The sequence below is a fragment of the Phyllopteryx taeniolatus genome, chromosome 14 (assembly GCF_024500385.1).
Source record: "Phyllopteryx taeniolatus isolate TA_2022b chromosome 14, UOR_Ptae_1.2, whole genome shotgun sequence".
Classification (NCBI taxonomy): Eukaryota; Metazoa; Chordata; class Actinopteri; order Syngnathiformes; family Syngnathidae; genus Phyllopteryx; species Phyllopteryx taeniolatus.
In genome coordinates this window covers 7,827,033-7,845,618 of record NC_084515.1, presented here as the reverse complement: position 1 = coordinate 7,845,618, position 18,586 = coordinate 7,827,033, and the positions used below count along the sequence as shown (strand labels likewise).

Sequence of the window (18,586 nt, the reverse complement as noted above, 5' to 3'; positions counted from 1 at the left end):
TGTACTTCCTATATATATATAAAAAAAAGATATATATATATATATAGATATATTACTATTGTTATTTTTGTTTTGCCGTTTTGGTTCTCGTTTTTTACATTGGACTACATTTGACATGAAGATGATGAGGATTATTATTATTATTATTATTATTATTAAATAGCTTCTAATTATTTTGGGAACCGGATGTGTACTTGCCTCTTCCGTTTTATAGGCGACGCCTCTGGCTGTTTTGCTAGCTATCCCAGAATGCATTGCGCTATGTCGTCAGTTTTCATAGTAAATGGCAGCACGTACACTAGTTCGTTCGTTTATACTCGCCTTCAACGCTCATTCTTCGCTTGTGAAAAGGTCAAGTCTGCGTTCTTACGTTCGCGAGCCAGTTCTCGCGATCGTTTAATAAAAGCCTGCTAGGGTGTTCGTTCACTTCCGTGGAGAAATGGCTGAGGCTTCCTTACCGTCCTGCCGGTTTTTCTGCCACCGCTGTTCAGCAGAGATAAGCCCGCGTTTACCGGTAAGGCAAAAGCACAAAAAAAAAAAACAACGCAGCAGTTTATCTGTTGACTTGACGAATGGTGTGATGGTAATGTGTTTAAGTGCATATTTGTGTGGCGGAACAGCTAGTTACGTCGCTACCGATCGATTACCCCCGCTCGTTAACTAGCAAGTGTGTAGTTGTAGGTGTGAAACTTGGTTAACCAATGCATGCACATTAAAATCGCGCAATAAACAGATAAGCCATTCTCTTTATAGCAATACATTTGTGGCTGCACCACTGAACTGTGTCGGTCTGTGCTCAAAAAGGTTACCATCGTTCAATGCCTATATGAGAAATAAAGCTATACTCTTAAGTTATTACTGTAATATTCTGTAGTGTTTGTTGGAATTGAATGGTCTGTTATAAGTAGTGTCATTTGTCTTGACCTGACTTGAAAATCTTTAGTGGATTTAAGGGGGACACTGCACAAACAAACACATCGAGCATAGAACAAAAGGACACAACAATGACATTTCTTCCTTCAATACAAAAAAAGATAAAAAAATCCCACATAATTGTTATCATGTATCATTTGTGTCACTAAAATAACATATGTATGTTTAATCTCCTATGTTCAATAACTGTTGTCGTGATTGTATTATTCATAGTGCATGTTAGATTTGCTTATTCAGTGCCTGTTCGTTTTCTGTGTATCAAATCAATCATTACTGTCATTTTCTGCGTACCAGTCTTATAAGGAAACAAAATGGTGTTTCTCCAGCATCATGTAGTAGAGGTGGCCGTGTTGATCGTTAATAACAAATAAGAATTGGGACTGCATGGATCATGTTCAGCTGTTTTAGATTTCTTCAATTACTATGTGTCGATACACCCCCGTACACGTTTTGCGGTTGTCCTTGTCACGTGACAAGCAAACTTGAGATGTGATGTTAAAAGTGTGACTGCAACACAGCCATTTGTCATTTGATTTGCCTGTAGGTATAATAATCCTTTGACTGAGGGGGAAACAAATTATCGGTATCAATGATATTGCAAGAAAAATTATCAGTATCAAATCCCAAAAGTGTGGTATCGCCCATCGCTGTCATGTGTGTCTCAACTGGGAAAAACTCTGTTTTATTTCTAGAGCACTTAAGAGAGAGCACTAAAATAAGCAGCAACTGAAACAAAGCGCTGTACATAAATAAAAATCAAACAAAATTAAAAACAATAACAAAGCTAACAACAAATAAGCACTTAGACAACGGTAGAGTCTCATGCTGTTTTGTAAGCCAGGGAATAAAAACAGAGTTTGAAGATGAGTTGCAAAAATGGAAAGTGAGGGAGCGTGTCTAATGTGCACAGGGAGGTCATTCCATAGTTTTGGACCAGCAATAGAAAAAGCGCCATCCCCTCTCAGCTTCTGCTTAGACTTTGGTACCTCCAGGAGCAGCTGGTCAGCTGACCTGAGGCATCGGGTAGAAGTGTAGTGATGGAAGAGCTCAGAGAGGTACAGCGGGGCACTACAATCAAGCGATTTGAAAACAAATAAAAGAATATTAAAATAAACTCTAAAGTGCATCCAGAATAGGCCAGAATAGAAATTATGTGCCTCCTGTTACGTATTCCAGTTAGGAGGCGAGTGGCAGCATTTTGAAACAACTTATCGTAAATATTTTATATATTGTTGTCTAAATATTTTTCTGCAATGTTCTGATCCCATAGTGCTCTTTGTTATAGTGTATTAATGTGAGTATTTTACTAATGTGCCATTCATGTTTGTGTGAATATCTAAAGGACTTCACCTGTCCACGCTGTGATTCTGGATTTATTGAGGAATTGCCTGATGAAAGAAGGTATAAGGAAAAATGATGAAATGTTGTTGCTCTATGGGAGTATTTAATGAAGTTTGCTCTTTTCAAACAGAAGCGACGATAGCTCCCCATCTACATCCTCCGCAACTGATCAGACACAGACCCCCAGTCAGGTCAGTTGAAGCCATCAGTTCAGGAATTTTGCGCTCTTAAACCCTCACTTTTGTCAATCTTGTCTTTTCCAGCCCACCATGAATCACCAGCACTTGTTCACTTTTCCTACTGGGTACAGTCCATTCACTGTGGGAATTTTCAATGAAAATTTTGAACTCAGAACTTGGCTACCCACAGAAGATAACAGAGACACCGAAATTCAGCGGGAACAAGAAATGCCGTCGCAGCAACGATATGGTGTGCAGCAACCACGGGGTCGACATGCGGCTCAGCGACAGGGTACACGCCATGAAGGAGTTCCCACGTTAGAGGGGTGAATGATTATTATTCAAGTCTATTGTTTATGGCTGCAACTAACAATTATTTTTGATAATCGATTCATCTGTCGGGCGGCACGGTAGACGATTGGTGAGCACCGGGGTTCAAATCCCGTCCCCGCCTGTGTGGAGTTTCCATGTTCTCCCCGTGCCTGCGTAGGTTTTCTCCGGGTGCTCCGGTTTCCTCCCACATCACAAAAACATGCGTGGTAGGTTGATTGAAGACTCTAAATTGCCCGTAGGTGTGAATGTGAGTGTGTTTATATGCGCCCTGCGATTGGCTGGCGACAGGTTCAGGGTGTACCCCGCCTCTCGCCCAAAGATAGCTGGGATAGGCTCCAGCATGCCCGCGACCCTACTGAGGATACGCGGTAAAGAAAATGGATGGATGGATTAAACTGTCGATTATTTTTTTCAATTAATTGATGAATGGGATTAAAAATTGTTTTTATAATGTTCATCGCTTTATTAAAAAAAAAAAACAGGACATTATTTCAAATTGATGGGGCAGAAAATTCACAAACATACATTTATTATTATTATTAAGTTACTGGTTTGGTCCGTAACGTCAGAAAATAGGCAAACATTTTATCATTCTTTTGTTTACAGAAATCACCGAATATGTTCTGTAAAAAGGCTGAAAATCCAAGGTTTTGGATAATTATAAGTTAAACAAGGTCTCTAAATGATTACTTGATTCTCAAAATAGTTGTCAATTAATTTGATAACCGATTAGTTGTCAATTAATCAATTAGTTGTTGTGCCTCTATTGTGTGATGTGATATTTTAGTTGTAGTTAACGATAAGTGCTTGTGTAAACACATTATTGTTGCTACAAGGCAAATGTCAAGCTCAAGTTTGTATTTTTTTACTATTGTTAATACAGAATTATCCAACAGCTTGTGAATGGGATCATAGCACCAACAGCCATGCCGAATATTGGAATGGGACCATGGTGAGTAACTGCTTTTCACTTCTTTTTGTTGTGTAAATCATGTTAACTGGTTAATAACTCTTGCAGGGGTGTACTTCATTCTAACCCAATGGACTATGCGTGGGGAGCCAATGGACTGGATGCCATCATAACACAGGTATAACAAGCATCTTTTGTTCTACATTCATTAAGTCTGGTTAGCTATCTCAATCGGGGAACTTATTTACTCCCCAGACTTTGTGTCACTAGGTGCTGCTGTTTTGGTTAGCAAGGGAGTTAGCAGTAGATGGGCTAAGCAGTTTTTAATTTCAGTGTAAGAACAATAACATCCATGAAATAAAATAATCACACTTGTTTTCTTCACCCTAATGGGAAAAGGGAGACATCTGTTTGACGGAGGCATTTATTTATTTTAAGCAGTTCATGGACCTGACAACTAGTTGGGGCGCAGATTTACAGGGACGGGTACTATTTTGGGGGAAAACAGTGGTATCTCGACTTACGAGTGACCCGACAAGTTTTGACCGTCACTTGGCTGATTTTTTTTTTTTTTTTCCCTTTTTCTTAGTTGAGTTGTGAGTAAAGTTTGAGTTACGAGGTCTAACTGGTGGCAGTGAACTTCACAACAAGCAGTAGAAAGTGAACAAGGCCAAGTTCAAACTGTTTATTGCCATTCTCAGTTGAGGTTTAAACATAAAACAAAGAGTATTACACATGTATTTAACCAAACTATATAACTTACGAAAGTCAGCTAGCTTAATGCTAACACTCAATGGAAAACGCCATACAGGGCTAACAAAACTAGCATTGATGTTGCGGTAGTAATAACCCTTTCACTAACTGATATATGAACACAAATGGGGTGGGAACACAAGCAGAAAGACAATATAACAATACTTGCAGGTATACAGTATATTCTTTATCCTGTTTGAAAAACAACTAATATTACTGCAGCTTACTGAGTCACTTGGTTGTGAAACTCTTCATGTATTATGTAGTCTGAATTAAACTGCCCCCTGGTGGGCAAGGCACGCCCAAACTGACTACCGGTAATTATTTACATTCTATTTAATGTTATTAGTTTTTTTTTTTTTTTTTTTATAAAGGAAAATTCTGTGGAGCCCAAGTTTTCTAACAAACAACTTTTTTGTGGGGCTGGAATGGATTAGTGGCATTCCCATTCATTTCAATAGGGAAAGATGATTTGAGTTAAGCGTGTGGTCACTGAACAAATTAAACTCATAAGTCAAGGCACCACTGTAGCTAGAAACATCAGGTCGAAGTACAGTGTAGAAAAATCTCTCAACGATATGATGAAGCGCTACAAGTATGATTGCTTTATTTCAATTCTGACTTGTGTCACTTGTAGCTACTCAACCAGTTTGAAAACACGGGTCCTCCTCCAGCGGATAGAGAAAGGATAAAGGGTTTGCCCACAGTCTCCATCACAAAAGAACATGTGGGTAAGTTTTAAAACAAAAACATTGAAAGAGTTGATAATAAAAACATTTTAACATATGGCACACAGTTTTAGGTCGTGCTTAGTTGTTTGTGCTGAAATCTTACCCAAACATAATGAGTTGTTGTTTTATTTGTGCAGGCGCAGGTTTAGAGTGTCCCGTGTGCAAAGAAGACTACAGTTTCGAGGAGAGCGTCAGACAGCTGCCATGCAATCATTTGTTTCACAATGACTGTATAGTCCCCTGGCTTGAACAGGTACTACACCTTTACTTACTGGATACTTCATTAGGTACAACTTTACAATCACACAGTGTCATTTCAGGAAGAAAAAAAAAAAATCTCAAAATATTTGAACTACCTCAGTATTATGCAGTGGAGTGCTTCCATCCATCCATCCATCCATTTTCTACCGCTTATCCGAGGTCGGGTCGCAGGGCCAGTAGCTTTAGCAGGGACGCCCAGAATTCCCTCTCCCCAGCCACTTCATCCAGCTCTTCCGGGGGGATCCCGAGGCGTTCCTAGGCCAGCCGAAAGACGTAGTCTCTCCAGCGTGTCCTGGGTCGTCCCCGAGGACTCCTCCTGGTGGGACGTGCACGGAACACCTCACCAGGGATGCGTCAGGGAGGCATCCGAATCAGATGCCCCAGCCACCTCGTCTGGCTCCTCTCGATGTGGAGGAGCAGCGACTGTACTCTCAGATCCTCCCGGATGACAGAGCTTCTCACCCTATCTCTAAGGGAGAGCCCGGACACCCTGCGGAGGAAACTCATTTTGGCCGCTTGTATCCGGGATCTTGTTCTTTTGGTCACAACCCAGAGCTCGTGACCATAGGTGAGTGTAGGAACATAGATCGACCGGTAAATTGAGATCTTCGCCTTTCGACTTAGCTCCTTCTTTACCACAACGGACCGATACAAAGTCTGCATCACTGCAGACGCTGCACCGAGCCGCCTGTCGATCTCCCGTTCAATTCTTCCCTCACTCGTGAACAAGACCCCAAGATACTTGAACTCCTCCCTTGGGGCAGGATCTCATCCCCGACCTGGAGAGGGCACGCCACCCTTTTCCGACTGAGGACCATGGTCTCAGATTTGGGGGTGCTGATTCTCATCCCAGCCGCTTCACACTCGGCTGCGAACTGCTCCGCCAATGCGGACCAAACTCTGACTCCGGTTGTACAGGGACCGAACAGCCCATATCATGTGGTTCGGTACCCCATACTCCCGAAGCACCCCCCACAGGGCTCCACGAGGGACATGGTCGAACGCCTTCCCCAAGTCCACAAAACAGATGTGGACTGGTTGGTTGGGCGAACTCCCATGCACCCTCGAGAACTCTGCCGAGGGTGTAGAGCCGGTCCACTGTACCACGGCCAGGACAAAAACCACACTGCTCCTCCTGGATCTGAGATTCAACTTCCCGACGGACCCTCCTGTCCAGCACCCCTGAATAGACCTTACCAGGGAGGCTGAGGAGTGTGATCTCCCTCTAGTTGGAACACACCCTCCGGTCCCGCTTCTTAAAAAGGGGGACCACCACCCCAGTCTGCCAATCCAGAGGCGCTGTCCCCGATGTCCACGTGATGTTGTAAAGGCGTGTCAACCAGGACAACCCCACAACATCCAGAGCCTTTAGGAACTCTGGGCGAATCTCATCCACCCCCGGGGCCTCACTACTGCAAATTGAAATAAACATTTTTGATAACAAAATTTATCTTTGTGATGGCAGACTTTTTGATACAACTCTTGGTATAAATTGTACACCTTTAGCATGGTATACGGAAACTGTTTTTAACATCTTAACTGTTTATTATTTTTTTTAATGAGAGACAAAGAAAACAAATCAAGTGTTTTAACAGCACAATCATGATGCACAACTATCTACTCATGGCTAAAAAGCAAAGCGCGGAGAGTCTCTGTCGCCAAAATACTTTCACAACGTTAAGTTTCTGGGTACAAAGTGACATCCAGTCGGTCCGTGCATGTGTGTGTGGATTGTCTCTGTTACGGAAATGCACAAGTGCCCTTGATGAATGGAGCTAACAGCCTGTTAATGGAGCTAGGGTACTTTGCAAAGGTTGAAGCTGGACTCTCCTTTTTTGTCGAAATTGTTGTTTGTTGTTGTTTCCAAACATGTTAAAAAATGACTTGGGCAATTTAGGCTAACAATGGGCTGATCTCAAGTCTATCAATTGCAACGTTCCTAGCTCCTTGCTCCTGAGAGCGTTGAAAATGACCCGGGTATTGTTCTCATCCCGCCATATTAAGGAGCGTCTTAATTGTGTCAAACGCGCATCGAGGTGCGAGCATCGAGCATCAAGGAGCTTCCACGGGCTATCTTAAATAGATGGAAGTCTGATGTTCTCTATGCGAAAGTCTTAAAGATCCCCTATGGTGACGTATGGGAATGGCTGTGCACCAGCAGTATCATAAATGTAGCAGAACTTCAAATGAAATAGTTAATCTTCTGTTTTTGTCATTCTTTTGAGTATTTAAATTTCAATATACATATTTTTACTCAGTGTCTGTTCTCTTTTGGGCACTATTTGATACCAAAATGACTTAAATACACTGGCTTATTGTTACTACGGCTAGCCAACCACCTATTACTAATGCTTGTAGTAATTAGGCTGTCATTTTGTCAAATGCATCTGGCCACATGAAGAAAATAAAAATGTTTTTTTTGGTTCTACACTGTTTTTGCATTCAACGTAATACATAATCAAGATATCAACACTTTGTACATATATATTTACGAGTCACTCCAAAATACGTGCTGCAAGCGCGAGGGTGGGGGTTGAGGGTGCAGACGGGCACGAATAGACTAATCACGATCATCTTTGCATCTGGAAAGTTGTGAAGAGTAACAATGTTGATTATATTTGACTTTATTTTAATTCCACTTGAAATATAAAGTATAATGTGGACATTTGTGGTGATAGTAATAATTCAGCCATGCAGACTGTTCTCATTTGTGACACGTCAATGACATTTTTTCTCGATGTCTCCATGAAATGACCTCATCGACGAATGATCGTCTCAATTCCCCCAAACATTCCTACCTCCTCCCGCCTCGCTCCTCGGTGGACTACCTGGTGGGAAACAACGGAGCGAGGACCTAGGAAGTTGCAAATCGAGAAACGCGATGAGCCGTATATGTGGCACCTCAAAGGTTGTTTCCCAAAAGAACACCGGGGGTCGCAGTTTTTCCATTGTCACGATTTAATAAATATGCAAGGGCCAATTGCCTGGTGTGCGCATCTGAGTTCCCCCCAGTATTTTTGTTGCGATTGTCCAGTTCAGTTCGGTCACAACGCTCGGTATGTGGCGGGGTATAAGAGTTACAGTATAAAGTATTTGTACAGCTAGTACAGTGGGGGATAGGAACTGGGCCTGGTCGCGGGGTTGTTACCCCTCCAAAAAAGATTAAACAAAAAAAGGGGGGGGGGGGGGGGAGCTACGAGTATGCTGGGGTACAATGTACACCAAAACACGCTTTCTTTCAGTTGCATAACGTGACGTTTCGTTTCTTTCTCTTCCCCATAGCATGATACATGCCCCGTGTGCAGGAAGAGTCTGAACGGCCAGAACACAGCCACAAACCCACCGGGTTTATCAGGGATGAACTTCTCTCCCTCCTCATCATCCTCTTCCTCTTCCAACTCACCAAGCAATGAGAATGCTTCCAGCAACTCATAGATTCTCCCTGTCACCCTTACTTCATAGCTGGAAACCTCAAGCTCTCAAGGAGTCTTCTCTACAGCGGACACAAGCACAGCTGCTAGTCTTTATTCTTATGGACATGTAAGTTGAGGTGAATTTCTCTCAGACGTCTTATTACTAATCATTCCTCCACTTTTGCTGACTGTCGGCTGGATCCTACTCTTGCTACTGTTGCAGTAATTGAGGACATTCGCCTACTAATCGCCCTGACGGATCCGTGGGAACTGAAACAATCGTAAAAGTAGGATCTGCCACAACGTTGGGGACACATTTTTCTATTTAAAAGTCATGCTCTTTTTTAACATTGCCTGTGGTGGTGCAGATGTGTAGGTAGGTGTCAAGTTATCTGAACAACGCTGAGCCAATGTAAAGGATATGGATCAAATCTTGTGTATGCTTCTGACTGATTTTTTTATTTATTTGCACATTTTGTTTATATTTGTTTTTAATTTTGCACTGTTTGGTATTTTCATGAGACAACAGTTTTTTTTTTTCTTTCTTAAGCATTTCAGTAGTTTGCGTTATCTTAACAGATCCAGTGTGTGTGGTGCAATTTCGGTGGTTGTTGGATGAATTTATGCTGTGTTTTTAAAATTATTTTTTTTAAATCATGAATGAGGAAAGGGAAAAAAAAATCAAAACATTTGTATTTATTGATCTTATGCCACCACTAATAGGGCATGTAAAACAAACAAACAAAAAAAAAAAATCATTGAATCTTCTTACCTCTGTGAAACTAGCCAAAAGTGTTAATTGTATTTTTATTTAGTGATTTAATGTTTTTACAGTCACAATAAAGTCATTAAGAAAACATTTAGCAAGATTCATTCAGTTAAAACTCCAGTAACATATGTTAGGCTACATACAGTAAAAGGCTCCTAACTTTTTAGACTGGTAAGTAGTATTGGCTATCACCAGTAACTATATTTTGGGTGTGGAAAATCCAGATTATGAAATCTCAAGGTACACCATATATGATGTATTGTCCTTTCACTTGTACGAGTTAGGCTTTGTTTTGCCTGGTCCATAATAAGAATGCTATTCATCTTAAAATAACCCTTTTAATTTTGACAAATGACACAATGTGAAATGCGCCATATAGTATCTAGGTCATTGTGGCTTTCAGGTGCACAGTTAACGCTTCAAAAAAGAGCCTCACTCCCAATTGAAGTTTACTCTCAAGCTAAACATTAAACTCAGAGAATTGTATTCCTTTCAGTCCGCGATCTGAATTCTAATGCCATCTATGTTGCGGTGCCCTTTAGGCAACGGATTGAATGGAAACGGCGTAGCAACAGACAAGTACAAGTACACAGACAGTATAACAACACTGAGTCATATATATTTCATCATCTGTGAATAATTAATATTAGTGCCGTACTGATGGGTTGTGATGAGTTAACTGTCTCATCGAACAGTATATCCATCCGTCTGGCTTGTACTGCCCCCAGGTGGCCAAGGTGGGCACACCAGAATGAGCTCAATGGTCATTCAATTGATGCAGTGTGACAAAAACGGTTAGTTTTTCATTCTATTTAATTCGGTCATTACGATGTTTTTATTAAATACAATATTATGGAGTGCAGTTTTTCCTCATTAAAATACACATTGCAACATTTTTTGTTGTTTTTTGGGGGGTGGGGCTGGAATGGATTAATGACATTTCCGTTCATTTCAATGGGATAAGATGATTAGAGATACAAGTGTTTTGAGTTATGAGCGTGGTCACACAATAAATTAGTCTATCTCAAGGCACCACTGTAATAAGGATTTTCACTAAATGTGGTATTATGTAAAACCAATTTGAGGTGCCTTGGAGGCGTGAAGTTCTACATTCTGTAATTTAGAATTTACCACAAATTATAAATTGACAACTATGTGGACACAATACTGTAATGGACATTGCATGGTGTTTGTGATTTCGCAGCTATATATGAGTAAAATATATACAATGAATTATACATTCACTGTACCTGTTGTTTCCTTTTGTTTGGTTTGTGTTTTGGTACAATGGTGTTCTTTTTTCTCACATGGAGTACAGTAAATTATCAAATCATTGTTACCTTGGCTGCAGTAATGGTGTTCCCTGTGTTAGCCCACTAGAGGACACTAAACAGTCTTTAGGGATCACAGCGAAACATGCAGGGACATTGTCATTGAAAACAACCTTTTAATATAGGACAAGGTGGCAACATCCAAGGTAAAAATGTTGCCATTAAACATTGAATTCGAACAGACAATATACATGCATGCACGATTCTATAAGGGTGTCGTTTTGGGTCATTTCCCACGATTAGGGAACAAGGGAGAGTGCTCAGTAGGATGAATTAAACTGATAAAGAGCAGCTTAAGCTAATTAAGGTAATGACATCAAATGCGGCTCAAGTGCTTAATTAAAGGGATGCTCGAAATGCCTTGAAAGTAAAAGAGCAGATCGAGTTTGCAAAAAAGTCATGTCCAATGGAAAGCAGTTTGAGCATTAATTCGATATCCTTGATATCCAGCTCAAGGTCCATAGGCCCTCGACATAGGTTAAGGTCCTCACTAGTAAGACAATTCAGTGCGCTAGTAGAATGACTGTCTTAATAGTTAACGTTCTTAATGTTTTATTCCACTACTTGCGCCACATTTGTCTTATTAGTATGGAGTTAAACCCTACTAGTAAACTTCTAAACTGTACTAATAACACTACTAGGCACAACTAGTAGGCATGTGCCCTAGTGGTAGTACTATAAGGCCCACTAGTAGCACAAGTAAGGCATTTTTTCCATACTAGAACCTTAAGTGCAGCAGAAATATTTTTTTGTAACCTTGGCCAGATCTGTGCCTTGTGACAATTCTGTCTCTGAGCTATTCAGGCAGTTCCTTTGACTTCATGATTCTCATTTGCTCTGACATGCACTGTGAGCTGTAAGGTCTTCTATAGACAGGGGTGTGGCTTTCCTCATCAAGTCCAATCAGTATAATCAAACACAGCTGGACTCCAATGAAGGTGTAGAACCATTTTAAAGATGATCAGAAGAAATGGACAGCACCCGAGTTAAATATGAGTGTCACAGCAAAGGGTCTGAATACTTATGACTGCGTGATATTTCAGTTTTTCTTTTTTAATAAATCTGCAAAAAAATCAACAATTCTGTTTTTTTCTGTCAATATGGGGTGCTGTGTGTACATTAATGAGGGGGGAAATTTAACTTAAATGATTTTAGCAAATTGCTGCAATATAACAAAGAGTGAAAAATGTAAGGGGTTCTGAATACTTTCCGTACCCACTGTATATATACCCAAGTAATCCATACGCACAAAGAAAGTAGAACAAATAAGCTCAGAAATTAAGTTGTGTGTAAAAATGTGAACTGACACAGGAAAAAAGTATTGAACACATGAAGAAAGAGAGGTGCAAAAAGGCATGGAAAGCCAAGACAACACCTAAAATCTATCAATAATCAAACAGCAATCCAGCCTCTTGTCAGTGCAAATGAATATCAGCTGGTTCAGTCCTAAATGATTGCCTACATAAAAGTCTCATTGCCAAGCAAGGTGTGAGTGTATATATATATATATATATATATATATGTATATATGTATGGCAATGAGACCTTTTTGTAGGCCATATATATATATATATATATATATATGTATTTTTGAATCATCTTTGTGCGATACATTTGAATAAAATCATTAAGTACAGTTTAATTCCACCACTATATTTAAGTCCAGTGTTAATGTTAAAAGTGTGCATAATGTTACCGTGGCTTACAATATTATTAAATATACTTTTTGGGAATAAAACACGCTACTATATTAAAATGTTGGTGATTATAGTGGTACATTAAGAACTACGGATTTGTTTGGTTATACTTGGTGTACAAATTTTGAGAAACACTGATCTAGAGGAAGAGGAAAAAAGTGAACTACATGACTCAGCAGTAATCAAATTGATCTGACCATGCATGGGTAGACCTACAGTATAAGTAAAGCCCTCGCTCCTGTTTTTTTTTTTTTTTTTTTTTTTCACTATAAATGTTTTATCAAGAGGGGGAGATGCTTAAGAGCTAGTTTGTATTTTAAGTAATATTTCGGAGTCATTTTTACTATAAAGCTACAGTTTGATGTTTTATAGGATAATACAAGTGCATGTTTATTTATGGACGTAATTATTTCATAATTTCTTGATCTATTTGTTTGTTTATGAAATGTCACTGTGGGCGTGGGGGGCAGAACATGTCCTCCAGTGGAGTGACCCACGTTTCCGCATTTGCGTTTGCGCGGAGCTGCTTCAAGAGGAGGATGAGGGAGGCAGTATCGTGATGAAAAACCTCACGCCAGAAGGGGGAGCCGCGTCCTCGGCTTCCAGAAGGCACTCCGCCACCAAGGAGCCCTGCCTTCCTCACGTAGAGGACGCTCCCGCATCCTCACGGCCCACTGCTGCCTCCGGAGCCACGGAGACCCGCGGACCTCATCCGGGCGATGCTGCCCACCACGGCCACAGCAGCAAAGCATCTGGGGCGGAGGCGTCGGACTCGGAACCGGCCGTTGCGATAGACACCGCGGACGCGACAACGGGTGATGCAGGTCGCAACAGCGTCGCTCCCATTTCCAGCATGAAATGCAACAAAAACGGAGAATGCAGGAGGGACTCGGGCACCGGGAGCCTTCGCTCGATCATCTCCAAGCAGGAGAAGCAGAGCGGCGGCGGGTCGGCGAGGGCCGAAGACGGAGGGGGCGCCAAGCGCCGAGCTTGTAACTCGACCAGCGCCAGCATGGACGGCTCCATCACGCCAGGCGGGTCCCTCGCTGGGGGGCACGCAGGCGAGGGCGCTACCCCCGTGCCCGAGAAAAAGGACCCCAAGGTGTCATTCTCCAACGCACCCAGCCGGAAAGCTTCGTCGTCCCTGCACGGGCCGGGCCAGACTCCGCAGCCCAGGAACTCTGTCACTTTCCAGAAGCCGGAGGACGGACCCTCGATTGTAGCCGCCGAGGATGCAGAAGCCCGAGGCAGCCAGGCCAGCTTCATGCAGAGGCAGTTCAGTAGTATGCTGCAGCCGGGAGTGAACAAATTCTCCTTACGCATGTACGGCAGCCAAAAGGCTGTGGAGCGAGAGCAGGAGAGAGTCAAATCAGCCGGGAATTGGATTATCCACCCTTACAGTGATTTCAGGTAAGACACGAGTAAGATCCTCGGTGCGCGGGGCTCCTCATTGTCCTCTACAACTTCATAGTGGGAGACCACATGCTTACTACAGCCACCGACTTCCTCTTGTTAAAACTCTCCTTGGCACACACGCCGCCATGCACGAATCCCACCCGAACAACCTGTTGTCAGTCAAATGGACCTCAGGCAGTTAGTTGTCTTTGTAAACTCAAGCCCTTGTGGTGTGTTTGCACAATAGCACGTCTGGGATGGCCTGCTAACACATCGGCCACTCTTTTGCATGGCACCGCAACACAGAGGGTATCGCTCCAGTCCGAAATGCAATCATTTAACACCTCCAGTGCTCCTTACATACCCTATATGCCTTGCGAAAACAAAGCTGGTAGGACAGGGGATATGTCTGCGCGCGCGCCCGCCCGCGCCCGCGCGCGCGATGCTCGCAGTAATGGAATGTCACCTTGAGCCAAAAGCATGCTCACTGGAGACATATCCGCCCGGATCATGCATTCTTGTTTACTGGGGCTCCAAGAAGCACTAGCAATGGTGATAAACATGATCTAAGCGCAACGCGCACATCAAAAGGACGATAACTTGACCAGTCTGCTTTATTTGACTTGACCCATCAGAAGCTGAATTGCACCGGGATGGGTAAGGGAATGTCTCCTCTAGGTTCCTGTAGCTTTCAGCTCCACTAAAAGCGGACAGCTCCCCCTCCTCGAACCTCCCACCGCTCGCCATTTCCGTCTGGGCCATTTGTGTCACATAACACAGAGTGGGTGCACCACTTATGGGCTCAAACTTGAGTAAAACATAGCTGGAAACCACAGGCCACCTTAGAGAGACCTCGGCTCCCACACAGAGTCGAACCGCAGCTGCCTTTCCTCTCATTGTCATGCTAATGCTTTCGTGGTGAATATCCAAAATCGGGTGCTTATTACTGTTGCGATGGAGCACATGAGTCGTAGATTGTTGCATAAGTCGCAGGGTGGGTGACTCAGCGCTGCACCTGTCCTGCAGAGACAGCTGTGACGGAGGCCCCAACCTCACTGACTTTTATTACTCTTGCCCGTACCTGCTACGTCACCGCGAACGTGAAAGTCGTTGGTGGCCATGTGGACTGCACCGTCGTGTAATTCTTAGGATATTGTGTATAATGTGTCTTATTTGCAACAACAATAGATGTTGTAATGATTGGGCTAAAACATTTATTGAGCCCGAGGTAAAGACAGAGGTACCGGTACCTCGACTGAGGAGTGACTTACGACTATTTCGGGACACAAGCCGTCGCTCAGTCGATTTATGACAATTTTTTTTTGTCTTGAGTTGTGGGCAAAAATTTGAGTTACAAGCTGCAGTTTAGCACATAGTGATCAATTCTTCTTCTTCTTCTTCTTCAAAAAAAGAAGATGCTTCAAGCAGTTTATTGCTACTCCCAGTTAAAGTTTAGTGTCAAACTAAACGTGAAACAAAGAGAATTACCCGCTGTGTATTTCACCAAACTTTGCCTTACAAAAGTCCACTAGCTTAATGCTAACACATAATGGCAAACACTGTAGACAGGCTAAAAAAAACTAGCATCAATACTGCAGTGGTTATGAACCTTTAAACTAACATTTAAATACAAATGGCAGAAACTCATGAAGACAAAGCATATACAACAATATTCACAGGCATATATTCTTCATCCTCTGCGATAAGTTACTCATATTACTGCAGTTTAGTTGGGACGGTCTTATTCTGTTTCAACTTCAAATCTACCTGTGTGTATTATACTGCCCACCGGTGGCCAAGATCCACACATCAAGCATACAATTCCCACTGAATTAATGCATGAAAATTATGATGCACAAAATGTTTAGGTGTAGACATTCTATTTAATTATGTCATTACTGTATTGCAGTGGTTCTCAACTGTTGTCATCCTGGGACCCGGCTTTTCCTATTGTTGCAAAGTCTACTTTTGTAGGACTTTAAGAACAATAAAGAATCTGTTTTGTTTAAAGATAGCCCCCAAAAAAACATGAAGCCTTTTATTTTTAAATGCTTTTTCAAATTAGTTTGGCGTATCGCTTAAAGTATATTGTTAGCCATGACATCTGCTAGAGGCTGAGCTGCACTGTATTTGAGTGGCTAGAGCGTGAGGCAGTTATACTTCTTGTCGCTTACCCAATATGCTCCTTGTGTGAACTTGGTACACCTCTGTAGTACTGTATTGGTAAAAATAGAATAAGAATACATGTAATTTTTTAACTTGCTGTCCATGATCCACTTTTGGGTCCAGACCCTAGTTGAGAATTACTATTGTAGAGAGCTATTTCTGCGTATTTTGCCTTTGCCATTGCTTTTGTTTTGATAAATTATTATTTTTTCAATTTTTTGGCGGGGAGGATCTGGAACAGATTATTTCAATGGAGAAATATGATTTGAGATACAACAGTTTTGAGGTCCGAGCATGCTCACGGAAGGAATTAAACTTGTATTTTACACTGGAAAAATGGAATCTCATCATCGACCACCAAACAAAAATATCCCAGAAAGTATGCAGTGTTTACTTTGCTGAGTTTTAAGCGACCGTTTTTAATAGATTTTTACAGTATATTTCTGTATATCATGCCCTCGCATGTGAGATAGGAGAGCCACAGTCTGACGCATTTCAGCCATTTGTTGAAAGCCACTAGAAAAGTAAAGCATAAACACAAGGTACGTTTAAGTGTTTTAATAACCTTAGAAGGTTTAAAGCGTGTGGGAGTTATGCAACTACATAAAAACAAACAAAAAAAAACCCAGTTGATTCTTAGGTCTCTGTGTATTGCAGATTTTCACTTATTCTAGGTGGTCTGGAAAGCATCCCCCTGTGGCAAATGGGGGTTCACTGTACATACTGAAACATTGATCACGTATGTATGGTGGTTGTGGAAGATTGTTTAATAGCTCTGTGGGTCACTATAAACCACTGGCATAGATAGATGAACAAACATTATTTGTAATTACGTGATGTCTAAATCTACCCCCAAAAATTTCTCAATAGTGTTTTTGCAGCATTTTTATCTCTTAATAGCAACAGCGTGGTCTTATCTGACTCTGGTTTTGTCTGCTTTTCCACACCACACTCTTCCCTCCCACTGTACCCTACATACACACACCTCATGTCCACTATAGGTTCTACTGGGATTTCACAATGCTGCTGTTTATGGTGGGCAACCTGATCATCATCCCCGTAGGCATCACCTTCTTCAAAGAGGAGACCACCACGCCCTGGATCATTTTCAATGTGGTCTCGGACACTTTCTTCCTCATGGACCTGGTGCTCAACTTCCGCACAGGAATCATCATTGAGGACAACTCAGACATCATTTTGGACCCTGAAACCATTAAGAAAAAGTACCTAAAGACGTGGTTCATTGTAGACTTCATCTCATCCATCCCTGTGGATTACATATTCCTCATAGTGGAGAAAGGGATTGATTCTGAAGTGTACAAGACCGCTCGAGCCCTGAGGATCGTCCGCTTCACCAAGATCCTCAGCCTTCTGCGGTTGTTGAGGCTCTCGAGATTAATACGCTACATACACCAATGGGAAGAGGTAAGCCCTCATTGTTTCTAAAGGAATATTTTTTTTAATTTAGATTAACTTCTGCCACATAAGGTGAACAAACTCCCAATTTAGTCAACAGCAAAAGGTCACAGATTAGTTGTCTTGTACCCAACAATCTGTTTGCCCGTCTGAGCGCCTCGGGGCTCAATATTATGTCCTCACCTTCCCACCTCATGGTGAGAGCTGCATAATGTCAGCAGGATGTTTGAGCCTTAACAAATTGTTTTATTGTAATTACTGTTATTGTCACGCAAACCCCACCCCGGTCCTCGCTGTGCCCACCCCCCTTTGTCTCACTGTCTGACCTGGAAGTCCCACAGGTAGCATCAGACAGTCTAATAAGCAGCCTATTATCAGGGCAAACACAGTTAATCAATTAAGGCGGCGCTGAAAGAGCACATTAGGTACAATGGGAATAATGTGGAGCAGTATCGGGGAGGTCAACTGCAATTAAGGTCAACTGATTCTGATTCTGATTCTATACAGTACAAGCTCCACAATGAAATGCCACAAAAGCGATACAATTTGAAAATTAACTAAAAATTTTCTGGAAAAGTCTGCCTCAAAAGTCAAGTTTGTTTGTGGTGCTGCCACCGAGAGATAATGAAGAGGAAAAGTGTAATGACCTTTTGGTAAAAAAAAAGTGTAGTTGCCTACATTCAACCGCTGCGGATTACGTTCATAACTGAGAATCTACACAGACATAAAGAAAAATCACCATATTTAGCAAGGACCTTGGCACTTTTTTGATTGGAATTGTGACAGTAAGTTAAAATGACTGGGGCAATTATGCTATTAGGCTAATGGAATACAAAATGAAAACGCTCACAAGCACCACGGAATAGACGTTAGTTCAATCATTGACTAAGGTGACGTGGAAAAAGAAAAGAGCCACACTTAGCAATGCCCTTTCAACATTTGATTGAATGGGATAAAA

At 41.9% G+C, this 18,586-nt stretch overlaps 2 protein-coding genes and 1 long non-coding RNA gene across 4 annotated transcripts in view; 2 read left to right on the top strand and 1 right to left on the bottom strand.

Moving 5' to 3' along the window:
- Positions 1-236: 236 nt before the first annotated feature.
- Positions 237-10,861, top strand: LOC133488794 (E3 ubiquitin-protein ligase RNF126-like). Of its 2 annotated transcripts, XR_009791744.1 has the most exons (10): positions 237-514; positions 2,276-2,334; positions 2,405-2,465; positions 2,538-2,779; positions 3,670-3,738; positions 3,805-3,874; positions 5,087-5,180; positions 5,318-5,433; positions 8,724-8,981; positions 9,078-10,861. XR_009791744.1 is itself a non-coding variant. In XM_061797137.1 (9 exons), the coding sequence occupies exons 1-9, from the start codon at positions 440-442 to the stop codon at positions 8,874-8,876; spliced, it is 939 nt and encodes a 312-aa protein (XP_061653121.1). In that variant the 5' UTR covers positions 237-439; the 3' UTR covers positions 8,877-10,861. The 2 variants fall into 2 exon arrangements, 1 of the variants encoding a protein (XP_061653121.1); XM_061797137.1 differs by having other exon boundaries at positions 8,724-10,861.
- Positions 10,862-12,990: 2,129 nt separating this feature from the next.
- The window catches only part of LOC133488793 (potassium/sodium hyperpolarization-activated cyclic nucleotide-gated channel 2-like), a 50,875-nt gene continuing 45,279 nt past the window's right edge, over positions 12,991-18,586 (top strand). Inside the window, exons 1-2 of the mRNA XM_061797136.1 lie at positions 12,991-14,061; positions 17,214-17,637. Coding sequence (XP_061653120.1) covers positions 13,097-14,061; positions 17,214-17,637 — 1,389 coding nt within the window. The 5' untranslated portion in view covers positions 12,991-13,096. The remainder of the gene's footprint in view (positions 14,062-17,213; positions 17,638-18,586) is intronic.
- LOC133488796 (uncharacterized) overlaps positions 17,297-18,586 on the bottom strand; it is a 63,315-nt gene continuing 62,025 nt past the window's right edge. Inside the window, exon 4 of the long non-coding RNA XR_009791745.1 lies at positions 17,297-17,416. This is a non-coding gene — a long non-coding RNA (uncharacterized LOC133488796). The remainder of the gene's footprint in view (positions 17,417-18,586) is intronic.